The sequence below is a fragment of the Typopeltis vanoorti genome, chromosome 15, assembly GCF_054136105.1.
Source record: "Typopeltis vanoorti isolate ZY-2024b chromosome 15, IOZ_Tvanoo_1.0, whole genome shotgun sequence".
Lineage (NCBI taxonomy): Eukaryota > Metazoa > Arthropoda > Arachnida > Uropygi > Thelyphonidae > Typopeltis > Typopeltis vanoorti.
This window is the reverse complement of record NC_143563.1, coordinates 87126586-87146483: the sequence shown is the minus strand read 5'-3', so window position 1 is coordinate 87146483 and position 19898 is coordinate 87126586. Positions and strand designations below refer to the sequence as shown.

Below are 19898 nucleotides of genomic sequence, written 5' to 3'. Positions count from 1 at the left end.
ATGAGATCTGGTGTCTACACCAATAGTCTGCACGCGACAGTAAGCACAGCTGTTTATGGCCAAGGTCATATTGGTTTAGGGTAGATGCTTCAAAGAATGATGCTCTTTTGGTATGGTGTACTTGGGGACTGATAGGACTGCGTGCATTCGCAGAATTATCTTGAATGCATGTAGAAAGTTTGCCGCTTAGCGACTGTGGTCATGTGTTCAGAATACAGCACTGGTCACATTAATTTTCAAGGTTATCATCTCTATGCTGAAAAAAAAAAAGTCATCGCTTATTAATGATTATATTTGTAAATTATTTATACTAAATTAATTATAATTTATATAACTTACTTATAATTAAACAATTATTCAAAGCGAATACAATACTAATAAAAATAATCAAATTATCGTATATCTAAAGTGATAGACCAGAAGCTAAACTTGTGCAATGGTCTAAACCAGAGCTTCTTAAACTGTGGGTTGCAACCCCAAATGGGGTCGCGTAACCGAATGTGGGGGTAGCGAAAAATTTGGCAACAGTAAAAGGTTTCGGAATTAATTTTTGGCGCAACGACCAAAAATTAATTCCGATTTGAGGCTATTGTTTGTAATTCTTAATGTAAATGGTAAAATTATATGTATACCAAAGAATTGTTTTAAAATAAATTTATTTATGATTTATTATCAGTAAATGTTTGATTTGTATACCTATTTTATATACCTGTATACCGGGGTCGCGTAAAAATTGTTCGAGTGAAAAGGGGTTGCGAGTGGAAAAAGTTTAAGAAGTCTAAACAAGCTTCAAATATTCTTCATAAATAAGTTTCTTATTAATTTTCTCTTAGTTCTAACGAAATGTTATTTAACATTAAGTTCCATTTAGTGTGTTAGTGACCACTCGTTTTTCAGCAAATTTCAATAGTCCGGCGGTGATCAAACACTGGTTATTCACGATTCGCCCTGTATTAACAAAACATAAGCCTAATGCATTCTTTGAAATCCGAATAATCTGAGATCGATTCTAATTTTCAGATTCTAATTTGTAGGCTATTTACTTACGAAAAAACTAATGGTAAATTATTATTTGAACTCGATCAATTAATAATGCATGCAGTAAATATTTGGTTCAAATTAATTTGCAAAGTGGAGTCTCTTTCTTTATAGTTGTTTACATCTGTTTCATGAATGTCGGTCTTCACATAAACACTATGCATGGAGAAAAATTAAGAGACGTTCAGTTTTATACATTCTTTGCAGCATCATCGAATTCTGATCTAGCGAAAATACATTGTTAACTCTGGACATCTCAAAGAAAGGCAACAAAATAGAAATACTATTAATACATTTCTTCTTGATGAGATCGAAATTTACATCACGGCAAATTAATTTGAATAGACATTTACTAATTCTCTCTCTCACACACACAATCATGCTTAAAAATTTGATACCTAACTTTCCACTTAACGAACAACAACAACAACAATATAATAATAATAAATATAAATAAATAACCAATCAAGTATAATTTTAGAGTACTATGTTTTATTCAAAAATGTTTCTGTAATTTAAGAACTTTTCCTTTCTAATTTCAGGAGTAACAAGCTGAAATGAAGGTACTGGACATGCTAAAAAGTGTTGATGAAAAAAATGTATTGTTATAGAAATCTTCAGCTCTTCTTGCTGTTTTCTTATCGCAAAATACGAATGGAAGAACAAGATGGAACTAACCGACATGAAGAATTTTCTCTTTGTAAAACTGATTAGTTAACAATCACATTACAAAAATTTCAACTATAGAATACTAAGAATATCGTCCATTTTCGATATTTAAATTTCGTTTCTAAATTCAGAAAGAAAAAAAAAATTCACAATGGTCGACATGAAAGGTCTAGAGGAGGACCAAGGAATGGAAAAAATGGGCGTGCCTATGGAAAATATGGAAATTCCTGTAAAAAATAACGAAAAAACTTTCAGCTCTAAACGCGATATTATAGATAATTTGTGTACATCCGTCAATCAAGATCTTCTTATTGCAAAGACTTTTTATTTCTTTTTCTTTTCGGCATTTGGCTCACTTTTTCCTTTGCTTGCAGTATATTTCAAGCAGTTAGGAATGAATCCTACTCAGAGTGGTATTCTTATTGGAATCCGCCCTTTTGTCGAGTTCCTAAGTGCCCCACTATGGGGGAGCATGGCAGACCGCTTTAGAAAAGGAAAAATAATGCTTATGTTTTCCTTATTTTCATGGATAGTGTTTACTCTGGCCCTTGCTTTCATCCAGCCTCCTCCCTCCTCCTGTGTTGCATTTAACACAACACATCACGTATTATACCTTCCCAATGCAGAACGAGATAAACGTAGTATTATTGATATACAGCCCTACGAAGAAGAAGAAGAACAAGACACAAACTTCACAGCAAGTTGGTCTATTTATCATAATGATGATTCATCAGCTCCTTTCTTCCGAGGAAAACGCGAAGATGATAAATCAAAACAAAAGCTGCCTCCAAATTACATTGTTGGAAAATCTCCCAATTCTTTGGAATATACCTTAAACTACAATAAAGAAAAACATACATCCTACATTTCTCCACCTTTCAGCTCCATTGTATACGAATGGGAAGATGTACAAGAGGTCTTCTTTTTGCTTTTGCTTCTTGTCGTTTTAGGGGAATTCTTCAGTGCTCCGGCCATCACCTTAGCTGATTCTGCAACACTTTCCTATCTTGGTGACAATACAGACAATTATGGAAAACAAAGGATGTTTGGATCACTAGGATGGGGTCTAGCAATGTTCTTCGTGGGAATAGCTCTTGATCATTCAACTGCCTTTCCTGATCATCCATGTGGTCCTCATGAAAGAGAAAGAAACTATACGATTTGTTTTGCAACCTTTTCTGTGCTCATGGGGTGCGCATTCATTGCATCTACCCAATTTCGATTTGAATACGAAATCATTGATGACAACATCCCTATGAAACCTGTGCAAAACGGTCCAGCTCCGCAAGCCCCAACTTTGATAGCAGATGGACGCGTGTCTGAAGACAGTGCCGGAGCACAGGGTGCAAGAGGCGCAAAAGTAAGTATGGTATGCATAATGTAATTTATTTATGTAGATATTAAAATGCTAACACGAAGACCGTACTTCGTGTTAGCATTTTAACACGAAATGCTATTTTAACGTACTTCGTGTTAGAAATTGGGTACTCTCAGTTACCCAATTTCTTCTACTCAGCTACACATCTATTCATAATATGGCATGTACTGTATGTACAGGTCATGATTTGACCGACTGGTCAAATCATGTACTGTACATACAGCTGGTAAAAAATACAGCTAAACTGAATTAATCATGCTAATACACACAAAATAACAACAAAAACAGGGAATATGAATGAACTAGGTAAATACAAATAGTTAAAATCAAGGATTGCATCAATGACTTGTTGATTTTAAAATGTTTGACAGCTGTGATATATTGCGGCTGTTCGGTTTGTGGAATTAAATTCTTCTATTTTAAATCCAGATAACTGTAACCATTATCCTATATCAGCTATATTGATCAACGAGTAAGTTGCCAGATAAGAACACAGCGGCTGTGCAAATGCATTAACAGCTTTTTTATTTTATTTATTTTTATAATGCTTTAAGACAGGGTTACGATTTTAAACGTTCTGTTAATAATGTTTTAATTAAAACTATAATCAATCCGCGTTTCCTCGTTATTTTTATTAGTTAACTAATAAATTATTGTACGATGAAGTCTTATCGAGCGTATTATATTCAAATTCATTCAAATTACATTTCTAGTGCTTTCTGAAAGCATGCTGTACTTTGAAAAGTCTCGAAGGGCGATTCCAGAGATATATAGCATATTATTTGATGTTAATTTTAATTATTAGTCAATCTGAGTTTCGAACTGCTGAATCAAAATCAAGTGTGGATACGAGAGATCAAGACCATAACACGAGTGCCATTTGTGAGCAAGTAATTAGAGAGAAGAAAGAATCTTCTCTCTAATCATTTTATTTCTTCCGTTCATCTTTTTAATGCGTTTCTTGAAGAATTGAAGGATGTGTCTGGAATTTGGTATAGGGGGAAGACTAGGAGGAAGAGATGTGTGTTATGTGGAATGAAGGATGAGGATGAGAAGTTGATTCAGAGTCTAGAGCCGAACGGTATATGGATGTTGACGAGTAACTGATCGTATTCATACATTATTAGAGAGAAGTGGAGGTATGTATAGCGGCAGCCAATGGAGTAGCGCCCATTGAAATACCCACAGAAAAGATAAAAAATGCAAACTTCTATGGAAAAGCGATTGGAGGAGTCAATTAAGAGAAGAATCTTCTATTAAGTGAATGGCTCTCATCTTGATACAACGAACAGCTATCAAAATGCTAGAGAGAGGTTTGGTGCGCTACCTGAGATGTGCGAACAATACTCTATTGTTGGGTGGCTTTGTGATTTATAGTATTAGGAGTTAGCCAGTAGATGATTAACTCCTAGCACTTTATAAATGTTTAGAACACAAAAGAATACCAAGATCTTTGGACGCTGAAGAGGCTATGGAGACGTGACGTGTTTATGCTAGGAGAGACTGGATGTGAATATCAGCCCAAGAAGAGAAAAACTGATCTTTTTGTTGGTGAGCGGAGAGTTATCTAAAAAAAGGGGGGGGGGAGAGTGAAGCATGGTCTTTCTTCGGAGAAAAAAAAGGCTACAATATGTTTTGGAAGCATTAAAATTCACTAAATTATCTTCATCCCAGTTGAAAATAATTTAGTGAAGGATATCTTGAAGCTTCAGTTATCTAATTACTAAAAGGTTTTGCGAATGAGAAAGAGGAATGGAGTGGAGTGCATTATTATTAGCAAAGCTATGAATATGACTGAACATTAATGAGAGGTGATCATTAATAAGAGTATATAGGAGAAAAAAAGTACAGGTGAAAGCACGGAGCCTTGAGGTGCTGCAGCACTGATGAGAAAAATCCCATGAAAGGGAACCATCCCCAATGAAACGCAGTGAACGACCAGACAATCTACTCACAAAGGATAAAAGGGAGACCACAAGATGATAATTTGGAAAGAAGGCCACGATTCCAGACTCAAACAAATGCCTTGAAAATATGAAGAGTGACTACATGAGATTCTTCAAATCCTTCCATAGCCTGTGTCCAAAGTTGGGCAAGGTCTGCGAGAAGTTCTTCTACAGAACGAGAATAATTGAATCCATATTGGTGATCACTAATTAACTGATAGATTACTATGATGGAAGCTGGTTGCTGGTGACCTTCTTCATTACTTTTGAGAATATCGAGGAGAATTTTCATCTCTGTTTTTAGGAATGTGCTGGATAAAAGCTTGCTTCCATGCTGTTGGATAGATGCTAGATGAATAGAGCTCGCGCTCTTAGTCCAACTGGAGGGAAACCATCTTGGCCAGAGGACTTATTAGTATCAAAGCTAGGTATTTTCCTGATGTCCTTCTCACGAAAAATCAGAGGACGTATATTGAAGGTGGTTTGTTAAATAGTGAATGGTTTGTTAAATAGTGAATGGAAATTTACCTTGGTCATCTAAACAAGAGTTAAAGGAGAAGACTGATGCCAAGCAGTCTGCATTACCTGCAGATGTTTCATCAGGATGAGAGAGAGGGAGAGATAAACAGTAGGGTGGAAGTTTTATACAACAGCTTTGGAAACGGAGGAGTAGACGTCTCGACTGCTAAGACTCTTGCATTTGGCTCTTAGGCTCTTACAATATCCGTTTTAGATTTGATGTTTTTTTTGTTTTTTTTTTAGTTGTTAGGAACTGTAGTTTAAGCTGAATGAGAGGCTGGAGATTTTAACTTGAGTCACTGAGTGTGTGCTGCATTTTTTCCTAGGACTGTTTTTGGCACGTATGTTAGAATACTAAGCTAAAGATGCAACAGGGAATTTTGAGTGGAATGGGAAATAAAGGTACTCAAATCCAGCAAGAATACTTTCAGAAATCGATCAAAGTAAATGAATGGGTCAGAAGATCCATATTTCCCCAGCTTTGTGAAGTTAGAGAAGAGGGAGGTAGTAGGAAATGGGGACGTTGTAATCTTCAAGGAAGATAATTTCACTGTTTGAGTGATTAGGTTGTATGCGATAAACTTTTCAAAACAGACAACCAAAGGAAGCAAATGAAGGCAACAAAATGAGGTAAAGAAATCTTGAGTCAGAGAAGATCATATAAGGAAGATTACAGGTGTAATCACTTTTGGCATATGATATCAGACCTGACAAACGCCCATGTTTCGCCCTTCTTAAGGAAGATATCATGCATGACAGCGGAAAATGCAGCTGTAGTCATGAAGGATGCTAGTTGAGCTTCAGTGATAAATAAGAGATCGGGTTTGCCTAAGTGGAGTTGGACAAGTCTATGTATTAGTTATTTTTTTCTCTACAGGATTTTGTTTGAGTTTTTTGGGTATATTTTGATTTTTTTTTGTAGTTTTGTATTTTTAAAACTTTATTGTTGCTTTTTTAATCGCAGTAACACTCTAATTTATTACTCCCATACAGAGCGTGCAGATCTCAATGTAAGCATGGCCTCAAGAGTGTCCTCTGCAAGCTGCTATATATATATATTGCGCGTCACCAGCCCATTAATGGTTCGACCCAGTTCTATGGGAACTGTTTTCCAAACTGCTACATGACTAGTCACCGCGCAAGCATATGAATATTTGAATAGAGTTTCTTTCTTTACGCAGCATTGTTCAGTCATTCTAAACAGCCATTCTAGTAACATGATTACTACTGGGTTATTACAATCAAATAAAGAAATAATCGTTTATAATCATAAAGTTTCGTGATCGCATTATTATTATATAGCGATGCCACTCATTATTACAATAATTGAACCCGGAGCTCTTCCTTCTCCCCTCATATGTATTTTAGGCATAATTTTGTTATTAAGATGATCCAATTAAGCGCAAAAAATATCATTATTACAATTTTAATCCGTTTTAACGATAAAAACGAAATTAACGAGGAACAGAAGACTTTTTTTTCTGTTCTCAAGAAAACAGAAATAATCGAAAATTCGATTATTTCTGTTTTCTTGAGAACTATTGTGATGTCTGTGACAAAGTTACGTTATTCAAGGAACTATCTCTTTCTCTGACTTAGCCTTTTTCTGTGTATGCGCGTGGAGGGGGGGGGGGCAATAGTAAGTAATTTTTTTTTTTTTTTGTCTAATTCTGCTACAACAAATGGCCCAAATGAAAGAATTCGGTAAATTTTAATCGTATCCTTCCATATTTTCTACCCTTCTAAGCATACCTTGCCAGTTTCAGGTGCATTTTGCAAAATGGGTAAACATCTTTTAGATTTCTTTTATCTGCCGTAATTATTTTGAATGCTCACTGTGATTTATTGAAATTTATTTCAAATCCATATAAATGTTTCTCAAGCCACTCTAATTTTTGTATCAGTCGGAACATTTGCAGAAGTATACTAGAAATAAATATATCGCAATAACTCCAACTCTGACTAGGAATTTAATGAAATTTGAAATTAATATGGATGCAAAAGTATGCTGATATGGCTTAATTTCATTTTAATGAGATCACTTTAAATGCCAAGATGATTCGAACAAGTATTAATAACTTCAAACTGGCCGGGTGGAATTTAATGGAATTTGGTAATAATGATATCTATCGATATGTGTCGAATTATTTCCATTTCAGATTCAATCAGGCCATTCGTAATCGCAAATGAGGCAAAACAATATTATATACTTGAGATATACCTCTCATGAGATATACCTCTTAAGAAAAGAATGAATATACGTATAGGCAATCGGAAATTCAATTCTGAATAAGTTCAAACTAACTAATTATAAGAGTATACAAAGTATAATCAAAATAAGCACTATCACTGTTCGGTCATATCCACAGTTACAAGTAATTTTCGCTTATAAACCAGTCTGAGGTTTAAGACTGCCTAATGATTTTTTTTTTATCTGACTCCTACAGGAGAAAGGATGTAAATCCATAGTGTATAATAGTAGGCTAAGAATTTTTTTATCTATTATTTTAATATTTTTTATTTAATTTTTACATAACCCGGACACCCTGCTCTGGAAACCAAAACATAGAACTTATATAGCCATGAGGGCTCCCGCTCCCATAATTAGCGGCAGTCTCCTACCAAATGATGAAATTCATCTCCCATCTAAAGACATTCACAAATATCCATGCTCACGGTGGGTTCCAACTCGCAGCCTATTGGCTGGAGAACAGACGTACGATATCTACCTGGTCAACCAGACAGGCAAATGCGTTTATCCTTTTAATTGGAAAAATGATTTCAAATAATAAGAGTGTTTTTCCCCTATATACTTGGCCCATTTATATTGGTAAAATGCTTCAAAATGATGATACTTCTTAATTTGATGTAATTTAAGTTTGATATTTAAGACCACTATTAAAATTTGTTGAGTCGTTTCAACTGGCTCTTTTTAATGACATAATTAGGTGGAACAACATTAATTCTGCGATTAAAAGTATGTCTGCAGTACATATGCTAAACTGTTGTGATAATGAAAGATGCTCACTATACAAGAGCTATTGCGAAATGCAACTTTTTTTTATTTTATCATTTGTCTGTTATTCTTTCCTTCCTTACTTGCTAATATAGGCAACGAGTGATGACGTGAATCTTTGATAGTGTGCGCCAATAATGAGAGGAGGAATTTTGGAATATGCTATATTAACAGTAGCTTTCGATTAATAAAACTAGGGCTTGAAAAAATGAGCTTGTTTGCTCTTCCGTGATGAGTAAAATATCATAATAATTAGGGGATATTACATCCCATATTGTTTCTTAGCCGAATAAGAAACTCAAAAAGAGTTTCATGCCGAATAAAGAAACTATATAAAGTTCGGCAATTCCAAGCGTAAGCAAATACCTGGATAGTGCAGCACCTGACCCATTTGGTAGTGCAAACTGTGGCAACTCATAGTAAGGGTGGAGCAAGCTCCGATCACTATTCTTGGTATTTACCCATAATGTGAACTTGGCTCCTAGGAGCTGTATTACTGTTCTACATTATGAGAGAAGGTCACTACCCAGACCGGTTTCAACCTTTATTGAGGTCTCATTGAACTTATATCCCTTCTATGAGAATTGCCAAGAAGATGTCCTAATAAATTACTAATTATATGAAGAGCCAAAGGTCGCTGAATTGAAGCCTTTGGCTCTTCATATAATTAATAATAATTAGTTTTGTTTACATAACGCTGGTTCTGTTTCATATTTAATATCGTAAATAGTTTTTTGTATGGCTACCTTACTATTTGGGAATGCTGATCATTGTAAGTACCTGTTTATCCATTGTCATTGATTTTGTCATAATGGAATACAACCAATGAGAATTTGGTTACGCAAGCATAATTTTATCTTTATAGAGAGCTCCGTCGTACAGCGAAGTAGCTAATTAATAGCGATACGGTATCCTGAAATAGATACTCAATGGACAGCGGTAATTATCGTATTCCATTACTCAATAATGGAATATGTAGAATTTGATCGTCAATAGTGTATATTAAAAACTTGGGAAGTTCAGAAAGAAGTATTTATTTTCCCAAAATATTATATTATACTGATTCCAACCTAAATGCGATCGTGTTCTAAGTTGCTGCCATGTCATATGACACTCCTTACTGGCTCTGTCAATCTGACAATGTTTTCGAGCCAACCAGAATTCAGAAACGCAGTAATGTAGTTATATGTGTAAACCCTAAGGGTTTACTTTTATTTTATTGTGAATTTTTATGGTAATGATGTTTTCAGAGGTAAAAGTCACAGCGATTCAAGGCCTATTACAAACATTAGAAGCGAAAAATTAGCGAAACACTATTATTTATTAAGAAATAATAGTGACAAATGTTCTTGTGTTAGTCACTTATAAAATGCGTGAATTTTTTCTTCACCGACTGATCAATACACTAAATACATAAACAGTTAATATGTTTACTTCAACTTTGGTAGTTATACAGGATAAAAATTACTCTAGCATTAACAAAAGCTTATAAATGGACGAGATCCAGGAACAAACACGCAACTAGAACATAATAGGCGGTCACGGCAGAGTATACCCAGGTTAACATCTGACAAGTGAGATATCTGATTAACTGGTAGGCGAGTCAGCACAACATGTTTCATCATAATGTCTCAAGCCCCGAATATAAAGACACTTTAAAACAAGGGATGCCCTTATTTCTACAGTATATGGTTCATAATTCCGTTTTCCCAGTTTTAACATAAAATAGTCTGGTCGAAGTCAAAACCGAAATGACTCAAAACGTTTTAATAGAAAACTTTAATACCAAATATTACTAAACACCAGCCACCCAATGCGGAATTATTATTTCGAATCGTCTTGCTAAATTTTGTCAATAAAAATCGTCTAATCGAAAGCGAAACTGAACTACATAAAGCACGACTGTGTACATTGTAAACACGAAACTATATTAAAATTTCAACAAGCGATAGCGGAGTTATTACTATCATTTCTAAATGTTTTGAATTTGTCTGAAAACTTTCATGAAGCTCCTAACATTTAATTATAAACTGGAAAAGCAAACGTATTTTGGTAAGGGAGCTGCCCCTTTATCCAACCTAGGTAAAAATAAAATTAGTGAATTATTATATTAAAGTGGAATTATTAATTTGACATATTTTTATATGTTTTATGTGTATTTTTTGAAGGTAAGAATGACATAGTTACACTACTTGATTGAGCTGAGACGGTATATAATTTAGGGAAGTATTGAAGATGATATATTTATAATGTTTGATAAATAATTCTACGCTCACTTATTGGTTCTTCATCTTCAACACTTTTCCAATTTTTTTTACGAAAACATGACGACAGTCCCTACGTCACTAGGCAAGGATTGCATACTGCTATGCAAAAGATTAATACCATTGACAATGATTCTTTTTTAATATTTTTCTTCATGTAAAAACAATAAGTAAACACATTGTTCCTCAGCGCTCTTTGACAGTGTGTGATGAAGAGGGATTCTGAAATATGCACAAAGATTATCAAAAAGCACATGTTATTTACGGCCGGTTCATCTGAATGGGAATATTAACCTCGATACTATACGAACGGATCGTCAATGTGTGTGTGTGTGTGTGTGTGTGTGTGTGTGTGTGTGTCATACAACCACTTCCAAATTAGTATATGTTAAAGATACCAAGAAATTTTATACTTGGTTTTAATCCTTTTCCCAAGTAAGCAAAACAAAGTTTCGCGCGTGAATATATATATTCACGTCTGAGCTACTTGTATATAGAGGCTAATGGCTTCATATCACTTGCCTTAGTATGTATCTCATAATGCAAAGCACATCCCTTTTGAGGCGTGTATAATGCAATGCATAATGGGAAGGGCCACTACTCAGACCGACTTCGACCTTTATTGACTTGTATATGACATATATATATATGACTTCTGCATTACTTCAACCTTGGTATCTCTCCCAGGTCTGGCTCCCACTGAAGAGACCTCAATAAAGTTCGAAACCGGTCTGGGTAGTGGACTTTCCCATTATGCATTGCATTATACACGCCTGAAAAGTGGGGTGTGCTTTGTATTATGGGATACATACTAAGGCAAGTGATATGAAGCCATTAGCTTCTATATACAAGTAGAAGACGTGAATATATTTCACGCGCAAGATTTTGTTTTGCTTACCTGGGAAAAGGATTAAAACCAAGTATAAAATATGTTGGTATTTTTAACGTATATTACACGCAAGGTAAAAACTTTCTACATATACACACACTGCTGGGAAAGAAGTCAAAGGACACCCCTCATGTGTAAGGTGCATCGTGCCAAGTAACGAGTCACGTCTTTGTAGCCGGTATAAACTGGAAGAATATGATGCTCCCAAGTCAATGCAACTGTGTCCGGGTGAAATCGCTGAGAGAAAGGAACTGACGGAGTTTGAAAGAGGCGTTCTGATAGAATGCCATGTTGCAGGTCTATCTGTTCGACAAATTGTTGACCAATTGGTCCAGCCCAAGTCAACAATCCGTGATACCATAATGAGATGGAAGCGCAGGGAGTCAACTGCAAGTGCTACCTGCAGTGGACGACCCGCCACACTCACCGAACCGTAGGTTGCTACAAAGAATAATATGGAAAAACCGCCATTTGTCAGCTGACACGTTGACCGTAGAGTTCCGGGCATCGACTGGAACACGAATCTGCACAAAAACATTCGGAACTGGAAGTGCGGCTTGCATATTGTGGTAGGACCACAATATGCAAGCTCCACATCACTCGAACCAACAGACAGCATCCTTTTCACGTGCAAAGAGTGTATACAGTGGAACGTTGACCCTTGGAAAGCCGTGTTATAGAGAGAAAGAGACGATTAGCGCTACACGCTCTACCAAGTAGATGGACGTGTGTGGGTGTGGCAAATGCCCGAGGAACGTCTCTAACCAGATTGCGTAATCCAAACTATGAAATTCGGGAGTGGCAGTGTGATGGCAAGGTCTCCTGTTTTTCCTGGTTTGGCCTCGGACCTCTATTTATGATGCCACGAATATTGAATTCTTAGTGGTATCTGAACATTCTAGATAATGCAATGTTTCCTACTTTCTGGCGTTTCTACAGAGCTGATCATTTTCTCTTTCTAAAAGACAATGGATCGTGTCATAACGCAACGGCTGATGTAACTGCGTGGTTTGTGGCCATTAACGTCACCACACTTGACTGGCTTCCACAGAGCCCTGATCTCAACCCTGCTGAACATCTGTGGGATGAACAGAACCGTCGGGTGAGCTCAAGGGACGATCGCCCCACAATAGTCCTGGACCTCATGACATGCCTATGGGAAGAATGGTCCAAAATTCTCACTGATCGCTATCGTACGCTTGTGTCAAGTATGCCAAGAAGACTGCTAACGTCATCGCAGCGAAAGGTAACAATCCTACATCTTATTAAGGTGGGCATCATAGCTGTTTATTCTTCACACTATGGTGTCCGTTGCCTTCTTTCCAAGCAGTGTGCAGTATTTACTTATGTAAACAGCCAAAGTAAACAACCATTGCAATAAAATAATTGCACCCAAATACAATCCTAAGGCGATGTCATATTAAAACAAATGTAGGTTAAGGCCTTATTGAATATGTTCATGTTATCTACTGCTACAATACGCTTTTGAAAATTAATTCCATTACTACTCTTTCTTTACAAATAAAGTTTTGCTTGTCTAACCTACATCGATCCTTCTCTATCTTAAAGCCATGTCCCTAAAACACGATACCTGAGAAAATGTGAAATTATTTCTATAATTCAACTCATTCGTTCTTTTAAAAACTTGTTAAACTTCAAGATTTATAGCCTACAGAATCTAACGATTCTTCAGAAGAGTAACCACAGAAAAAATCAAACATTAAGCAGCATCTTGTGTATCACTTGCACACACGAGAGGTTGAAGAATGCAAAATAATTCAATATCGTGTGTGAGCACGTGTCAATAAAAAATAGTCTTTTATGTGTGTGTGTTCCAACGCCTTCTTTTAAACAGGAACTACAAAGATGAATATATTATTATAAATAAGATTTAAATGTTTTATAAATGGAGCAATTAAAAACATTTGTGTCTGGTAGCAAAGCTCATACATATTAAGGGGAGAATTCTATTTGAAGTTCTGGTTGCATTACATTGTTTGCAATATTTCATACTGGATTGCACTACAGTTTCTAAGACTGTTTTATATTTCACTGTTTTGAGGCTATTCTTACCCAGATAGTAAGGTATCCTTCTATTTTTCGCTATCCATATGAAGAACTAATCATTTTAAGCTGCTAAATCATATCTGCATTTCTCAAACCGATGAAATATTACACTGAAAGTCTGCCCGAACCAATATCCCCCTTTCTCTCCATTAATAACACTGTCTGAAAATTAGACATTATGTTTTCAATTACCTATTGACACTACAAATAAAAATTAAGAATAATAGTGTACACGACACTGCCGCCTGTGGATTCAATCTAATTATAACAATCTAGTCGGAATACTCTTTTGACCTTATTCATGTCGAAGTTTCTGGAACACAAAACTACGTAGACACTAGAATGTAAATAAATAATTTACTAGCTAAAACTAATTATTTATAGCTAATGTTTCTCTAGCTTAAGCTAGCATTATCAAAGGCAATTTAACACTACACACTGTTCCTGGAAGTAGCACAAGTTCTACAGAACTCGGCCAACTGTAACAGAACGGACGGTATGTTTTTACACACATTTTGGCGCATTAATAACACTGTCTGAAAATTAGACATTATGTTTTCAATTACCTATTGACACTACAAATAAAAATTAAGAATAATAGTGTACACGACACTGCCGCCTGTGGATTCAATCTAATTATAACAATCTAGTCGGAATACTCTTTTGACCTTATTCATGTCGAAGTTTCTGGAACACAAAACTACGTAGACACTAGAATGTAAATAAATAATTTACTAGCTAAAACTAATTATTTATAGCTAATGTTTCTCTAGCTTAAGCTAGCATTATCAAAGGCAATTTAACACTACACACTGTTCCTGGAAGTAGCACAAGTTCTACAGAACTCGGCCAACTGTAACAGAACGGACGGTATGTTTTTACACACATTTTGGCGCACTGTCCTATCTACCATCAGCATTAACAACAAAAATCACCACGAACAGCACCACTGTTGCATCCTTGTTATCCAGGTCACTTTCTTTGTGTCTTCACTGAGTGTGTAGTGTTCGATTGCCTTTGATAATGCTAGTAAAACATCGGCTGTAAACATTTAGTTTTCGCTAGTAGATTATTTATTTACATTCCGATGTCTACGTAGTTTTCTGTTTCAGAAACTTCGACATTAATAATAGCAACAGCTACGGAAATTTAAACATGAAAATACTGTTGATGCTTTCTTAACTATCTATCTTACTAATGCAACCTTATCTTTAATAGCGTAGTTCTTCAGTTTATAAATAAGATAACTGTGCAGTATCGAATGGTACATTAAAATCTAAATATACGATATCGAAATTATTTTCTACATCTTATTTAACGATGTTTGATAAACAGGACTTGTCCTCAACAAAGCCATGTTGCAATTCTCTTACAATTTTATTGCCATTTAAATGTTTGATAAGGTTAGCCCAACATTCATTTAAATATAAGGGAGACCGGAAAGTAATCAATTATTTTCAATAGGTCATTTTTAGCCGATTGTTTTTTTCTTAAATAACACATAAATTATTAAATTTGATTTTTATTTAAATATTAGCATTACTTTTCTATTTAAAAAATCTGGGTTTTTTTTAAATTTTAGATTATTTTATTTTTAATATGGCGGACTTGAAAGTTGAAGAGCACCATTTAAGTCATTGTATGCTGTTTTTGTTTCACCAAGGAAAGAATGCTACCGAGGCTACCAAAATCATTTGCTCAACTTATGGCGACATACTGAAGGAGGTTTAGGAGATTTGCAGAAAAAAATTTGGATCTCTCTGATCGTCCTCGATCTGGAAGACCTCTTACTCTAGATGGCGATGCTCTTAAGACTCTCGTTGAATCAGATCCAAAACAAACCATACAAGAATTAGCAGAGAAACTTAATTCATCATGGTCAACTGTCCAAGAGCACTTACATAAGAGTGTCAAGGTTCTTAAACAGTGTGTATGGGTACCGCATGAACTGTCAGAAAACAATAAAGCACAGAGACGGGCGATTTGCAATTCATTGTTGACCAGACAACAAAATGACCCCTTTTTGGAACGAGTTGTAACTGGTGACGAAAAATGGGTGCTGTATAAGAATAATAAACGCAAAAAACAGTGGTTTTCTCCAAATCAAACTCCAATTCCAACACCTAAAAATGGACATTATCCACAAAAGGTTCTGTTGTGCGTTTGGTGGGATATTCATGGAATTATTCATTACGAACTCATGGAACAAGGTAAGACTATCACAGCAATCATCTACTGTGACCAATTAGAGCGACTACATCAAGCATTGTTAATCAAACGTCCTGCGCTTTTCAATCGAAAAGGGGAAATTTTGCAGCATGTCACTTGTTTCTGGATCATTGTCGCTGATATCTTCTAATAAAAGTTCCTTTGTAGCTTGAAAGACTATTGATTTCGTTTTTCGGAACTCGTCAAAAACTAAATTTTTCAGAAAACAAGAACTCAGATGTCTTCTGAAAATTTAGTCTTCCTCTTGGCACTTTTCTTGTGTAAAAACTGCCGATATCTTAAGTCTTGTTTCCTACTTTTGTTGTTTCTTCGGATAGTTGTCTAGTAGCTAACAAGGAATGTTTAATTACTGAAAATCTATGAAATAATAAACTTTTAAGTTTATTATTCATAGTTACTTCCAATAAACTTATCTATACTTGCAGACAACACCACAGACATTTGTTATGCACCTCCAAGGTTTTTTATAACTTCATACAAAAAACGTATAATAATAAATGTACGTATAATAATAAACGTAGCTTATAATAAATGAAGCCACTTTGCTTCATTTATTATAAGCCATCTGATGTGGTTTTTAAAATTAAGCTAAATGCACATTAATTCTTCAATGATATCAGTTAAGCTAACAAATTTTGGCTTCCTTAAAAAATTGCCTCGTTTTTTATTCCCATCATATATCGGAACATCTACTCGTATAATTAATTCAATCACTGAGCGAAACCGATTTCTTATACTAATTTTTTTGCGTCTTCCATTTTAGTTCCAGCAGTTGAGCTTCCGTTCCACTTTTTTGGTTTAAGTTACTTTAAACGGATAGAGATGCTCGATTTTGTTCTTGAACAAATCAAGTAACAAAACGGAGGGGGTACAAATGATGTAATAAGCAAAATTTAGTCACACGCACCACTGAGCACGAAAAACTTTAAATCCAGTATATTAAGTTTTCCCACATGTAAATATACCAATATTTTGATATCAGAATCGACCATTTTTATTCTTAAGGTTTCTAATTCGTGGTTTCACTATTGAATGAAAATGTCTTATTATAAAATGTTATCAAGCTAAGAAAGGAATGAAATTTCAATTAAAATATACTGCATTATTTAAAAGTTAAAAACATAATTATAAGAGAAAAATAGACAATTAAAAAAAATGCTTAACGAGAAAGCTCAGAGTTTTAGAAGGAATTTTATTTATAAATTTTAAAAGGTATCCAAGAAGTTTATCTGTTTACTATTGTAAATAACATTGTTTATAATAAAATAATTCACTTATATAATAATGGAATATTCCATTGGAATACTGTAACGTAAAATATTCCATATATATAATAATTATGTTGTTTATAAATTATTGTAAACATGGAATTATTACGGCCAAAGCAGCAAAGATTTTACTTCTTCGGCTGTAATAAAACTCCGAGATACCCAGAAACTCCAGTGAAATGACTGTTTCGATCGTCATTCTGAGAGGTTTACAGTGCAATTTCCGTCCTTCGTTAGTTTGCTGTTTATAGATTGGGCATGATCTGCAGATAAAACATTCTTTTACCTCCGTGAGACCGACTCACTAACTAGGTTTGCAGCTTAGTTCGAAACAGTGGATGAGAAAAAAAAAACACCTAGAAATGGTAACACAATCATGACATTTTTATAAACAATGTTGCAAGATAGCTAGAAGTGCGCACGAGATTATTTCATTAATTTTCAGGAACTTCTATTAGATAGAAAGAATTATTCTCCTGTATAAAACAATTGTTAACCCTTATTTATTATTACACCAAGTTTGGAATCCTAATGAGAGAAAGAATATTCATAGGCTGAACAAGGAGAAGTTGATATCTAAATTCAGTATTTACTCATATGAAGAAAGTCTTCGATTTGATAGACGAATAAGAGATTTAAATGCAATTTATTGCATTTAAATCTCTTTAAATGCAATAAATTTTCTGCAATAAATATGCAGAAAAATTTAAATGCAATAATATTCTGATGAAGTTCTAATAATATTCTGATGATATTCTGCTAATGAAAATATTTAAATAGTCACCAAGTTTATCACCAAATGAATATCCATCCAGCAATCAATATATATAAAAAAAAATCTCCCTATTACTTGAATGTTTCGTAAAATGCCTAATATAATAAGTGGCTAGATAGAATTGAATGAAATTTAGTATGCAAGATTTCTTTTAAAACTGGTAGTCATTCGAGTCATGTTGGGGTTTCGATCGAACCATTTGTAGTGGCAAAATTAAGCAAAACAAAATTTCGCCTACAATACATTAAAACTCTTTTTTTTTTTTTTTAATGTCAGTACCGCATGAAAGTTAGGTTAAACATATACAACATTTAATTCTGGGTGGGATCTAGTTTTTGGATAGTTACACAATTCATAATCTGTGATCTAGAGTACTTTTTCAAGTGCAATTAAAGTTTTTAGTAAGGTACACGGGCGTGCTGATGCTTGCACAGAGTAATCAAAATCAATTACCCGCCTAATACTTGTACACAAACTTTCGTGCCGCGTTTGTTCCAACTCAAAGTCAGTAGACGCTATCTCCTCCGGGAAAACTGCAAATATTTCATAAACGCTCAATAACGTTGGCCATTAAGTTGAATTGTTACACAAATGCGAATATGGATGTTCGTCTGATCGGAGTTTTCAGATTTTTTTTTTTTTTTTTTTTTTTTTTTTTTTTAACTCTTAGCCTACTTAAGGTACTAAATATACGACAAATGTGCATTTGTCGACTGACATGGAAATTAAAATAAAAAAAGAAAAGATTTTGCCCTTATGAACATTGTAAATATGTTATATATAGACAGTATGGGATTTCTGTGAACAATTTCGAATTGTATTTAAACAATTATAAGAGCCTATTAAACTTATTGCATGTTTAGTCATGTATGTGATGCATTATGGTAAAAATGTAGTCTTTCATATTGAAGACTGATCGATAAAAAAAAAAAAAAATTCCTCCTTTCCTCGTTATAACAGAATATCGTGTTTATTAGCAAGCCGATTCGAAATGAATACTAATAATTTGTTTAGCCTGATATACTTGAATCAAATTTTCAATCTATTTTAATGAAAAATTATGCACAACAGCATAAGCAAAAAACTCTAGATTTAGATGCTGTGATAGCGAAGTGTTCGCTAATACAATATGGCTATTATGAAACGCATTTTTATTGTCTGCAACCATTTTGTAAGTTAAATATTATTTTTGCTTTTCCATTTTAATTGTCTGAAAAAATTTCTTCGTACTAATCCGAAATGTAACAGTTCTGTAACATATTATTAGCAAGTTGATATTCTAAAACGATGAACTCCGCCCAAAATACGTGAAATATACGTTCAACAAAAAATAAAGAATAGAAATGTGAGGGGAATCTGGAAAATTGTGATAAACACCTAGAACAAAAATGATATTTAAGCAACTGATATAACCAAAACAAAGAACATACCAGGATATAAGAGCATAAGTTACCTTCATAACTCTGCTATCAGTAGCTTTATAGCTTGAATATCATTTTTGTTTTAGGTGGTGTATATCAGAACTTTCCAGACCCCCACTCCTCCTATATTAACAAAAATCAAATATAAATAATAACCTAAAAGTAATACCCTTTGAAATTCAATAGACAGCGGAAGCAGGCGGAATATTTTGCTTCAGCTAACAGTATTGCTTTAATTGAGTCATGCGGTTTATTCAGATCAAAAGAATATAAAATAAACAAATAATAGTAACCATGTAGCAAGGCGCGTTGGCTATTATTTATAAAAACAGATTGTCAATAGCTTTTTTTTTTCGTTAGAAATTACAGTAATTATTGCCCACTGATAAAATGAAGCTTTAGAATTAATTTATATAGAT

General features: G+C 34.4%; 1 protein-coding gene and 1 pseudogene across 1 annotated transcript in view; both read left to right on the top strand.

Annotated features, from left to right (window-relative positions):
• Positions 1 to 1752, top strand: part of LOC150098955 (general transcription factor II-I repeat domain-containing protein 2-like) — a 196260-nt pseudogene extending 194508 nt beyond the window's left edge.
• jef (major facilitator superfamily domain-containing protein 6 jef) overlaps positions 1 to 19898 on the top strand; it is a 201916-nt gene that overhangs the window by 26330 nt on the left and 155688 nt on the right. The window contains exon 2 of the mRNA XM_090405777.1: positions 1581 to 3067. Coding sequence (XP_090261903.1) covers positions 1859 to 3067 — 1209 coding nt within the window. The 5' untranslated portion in view covers positions 1581 to 1858. The remainder of the gene's footprint in view (positions 1 to 1580; positions 3068 to 19898) is intronic.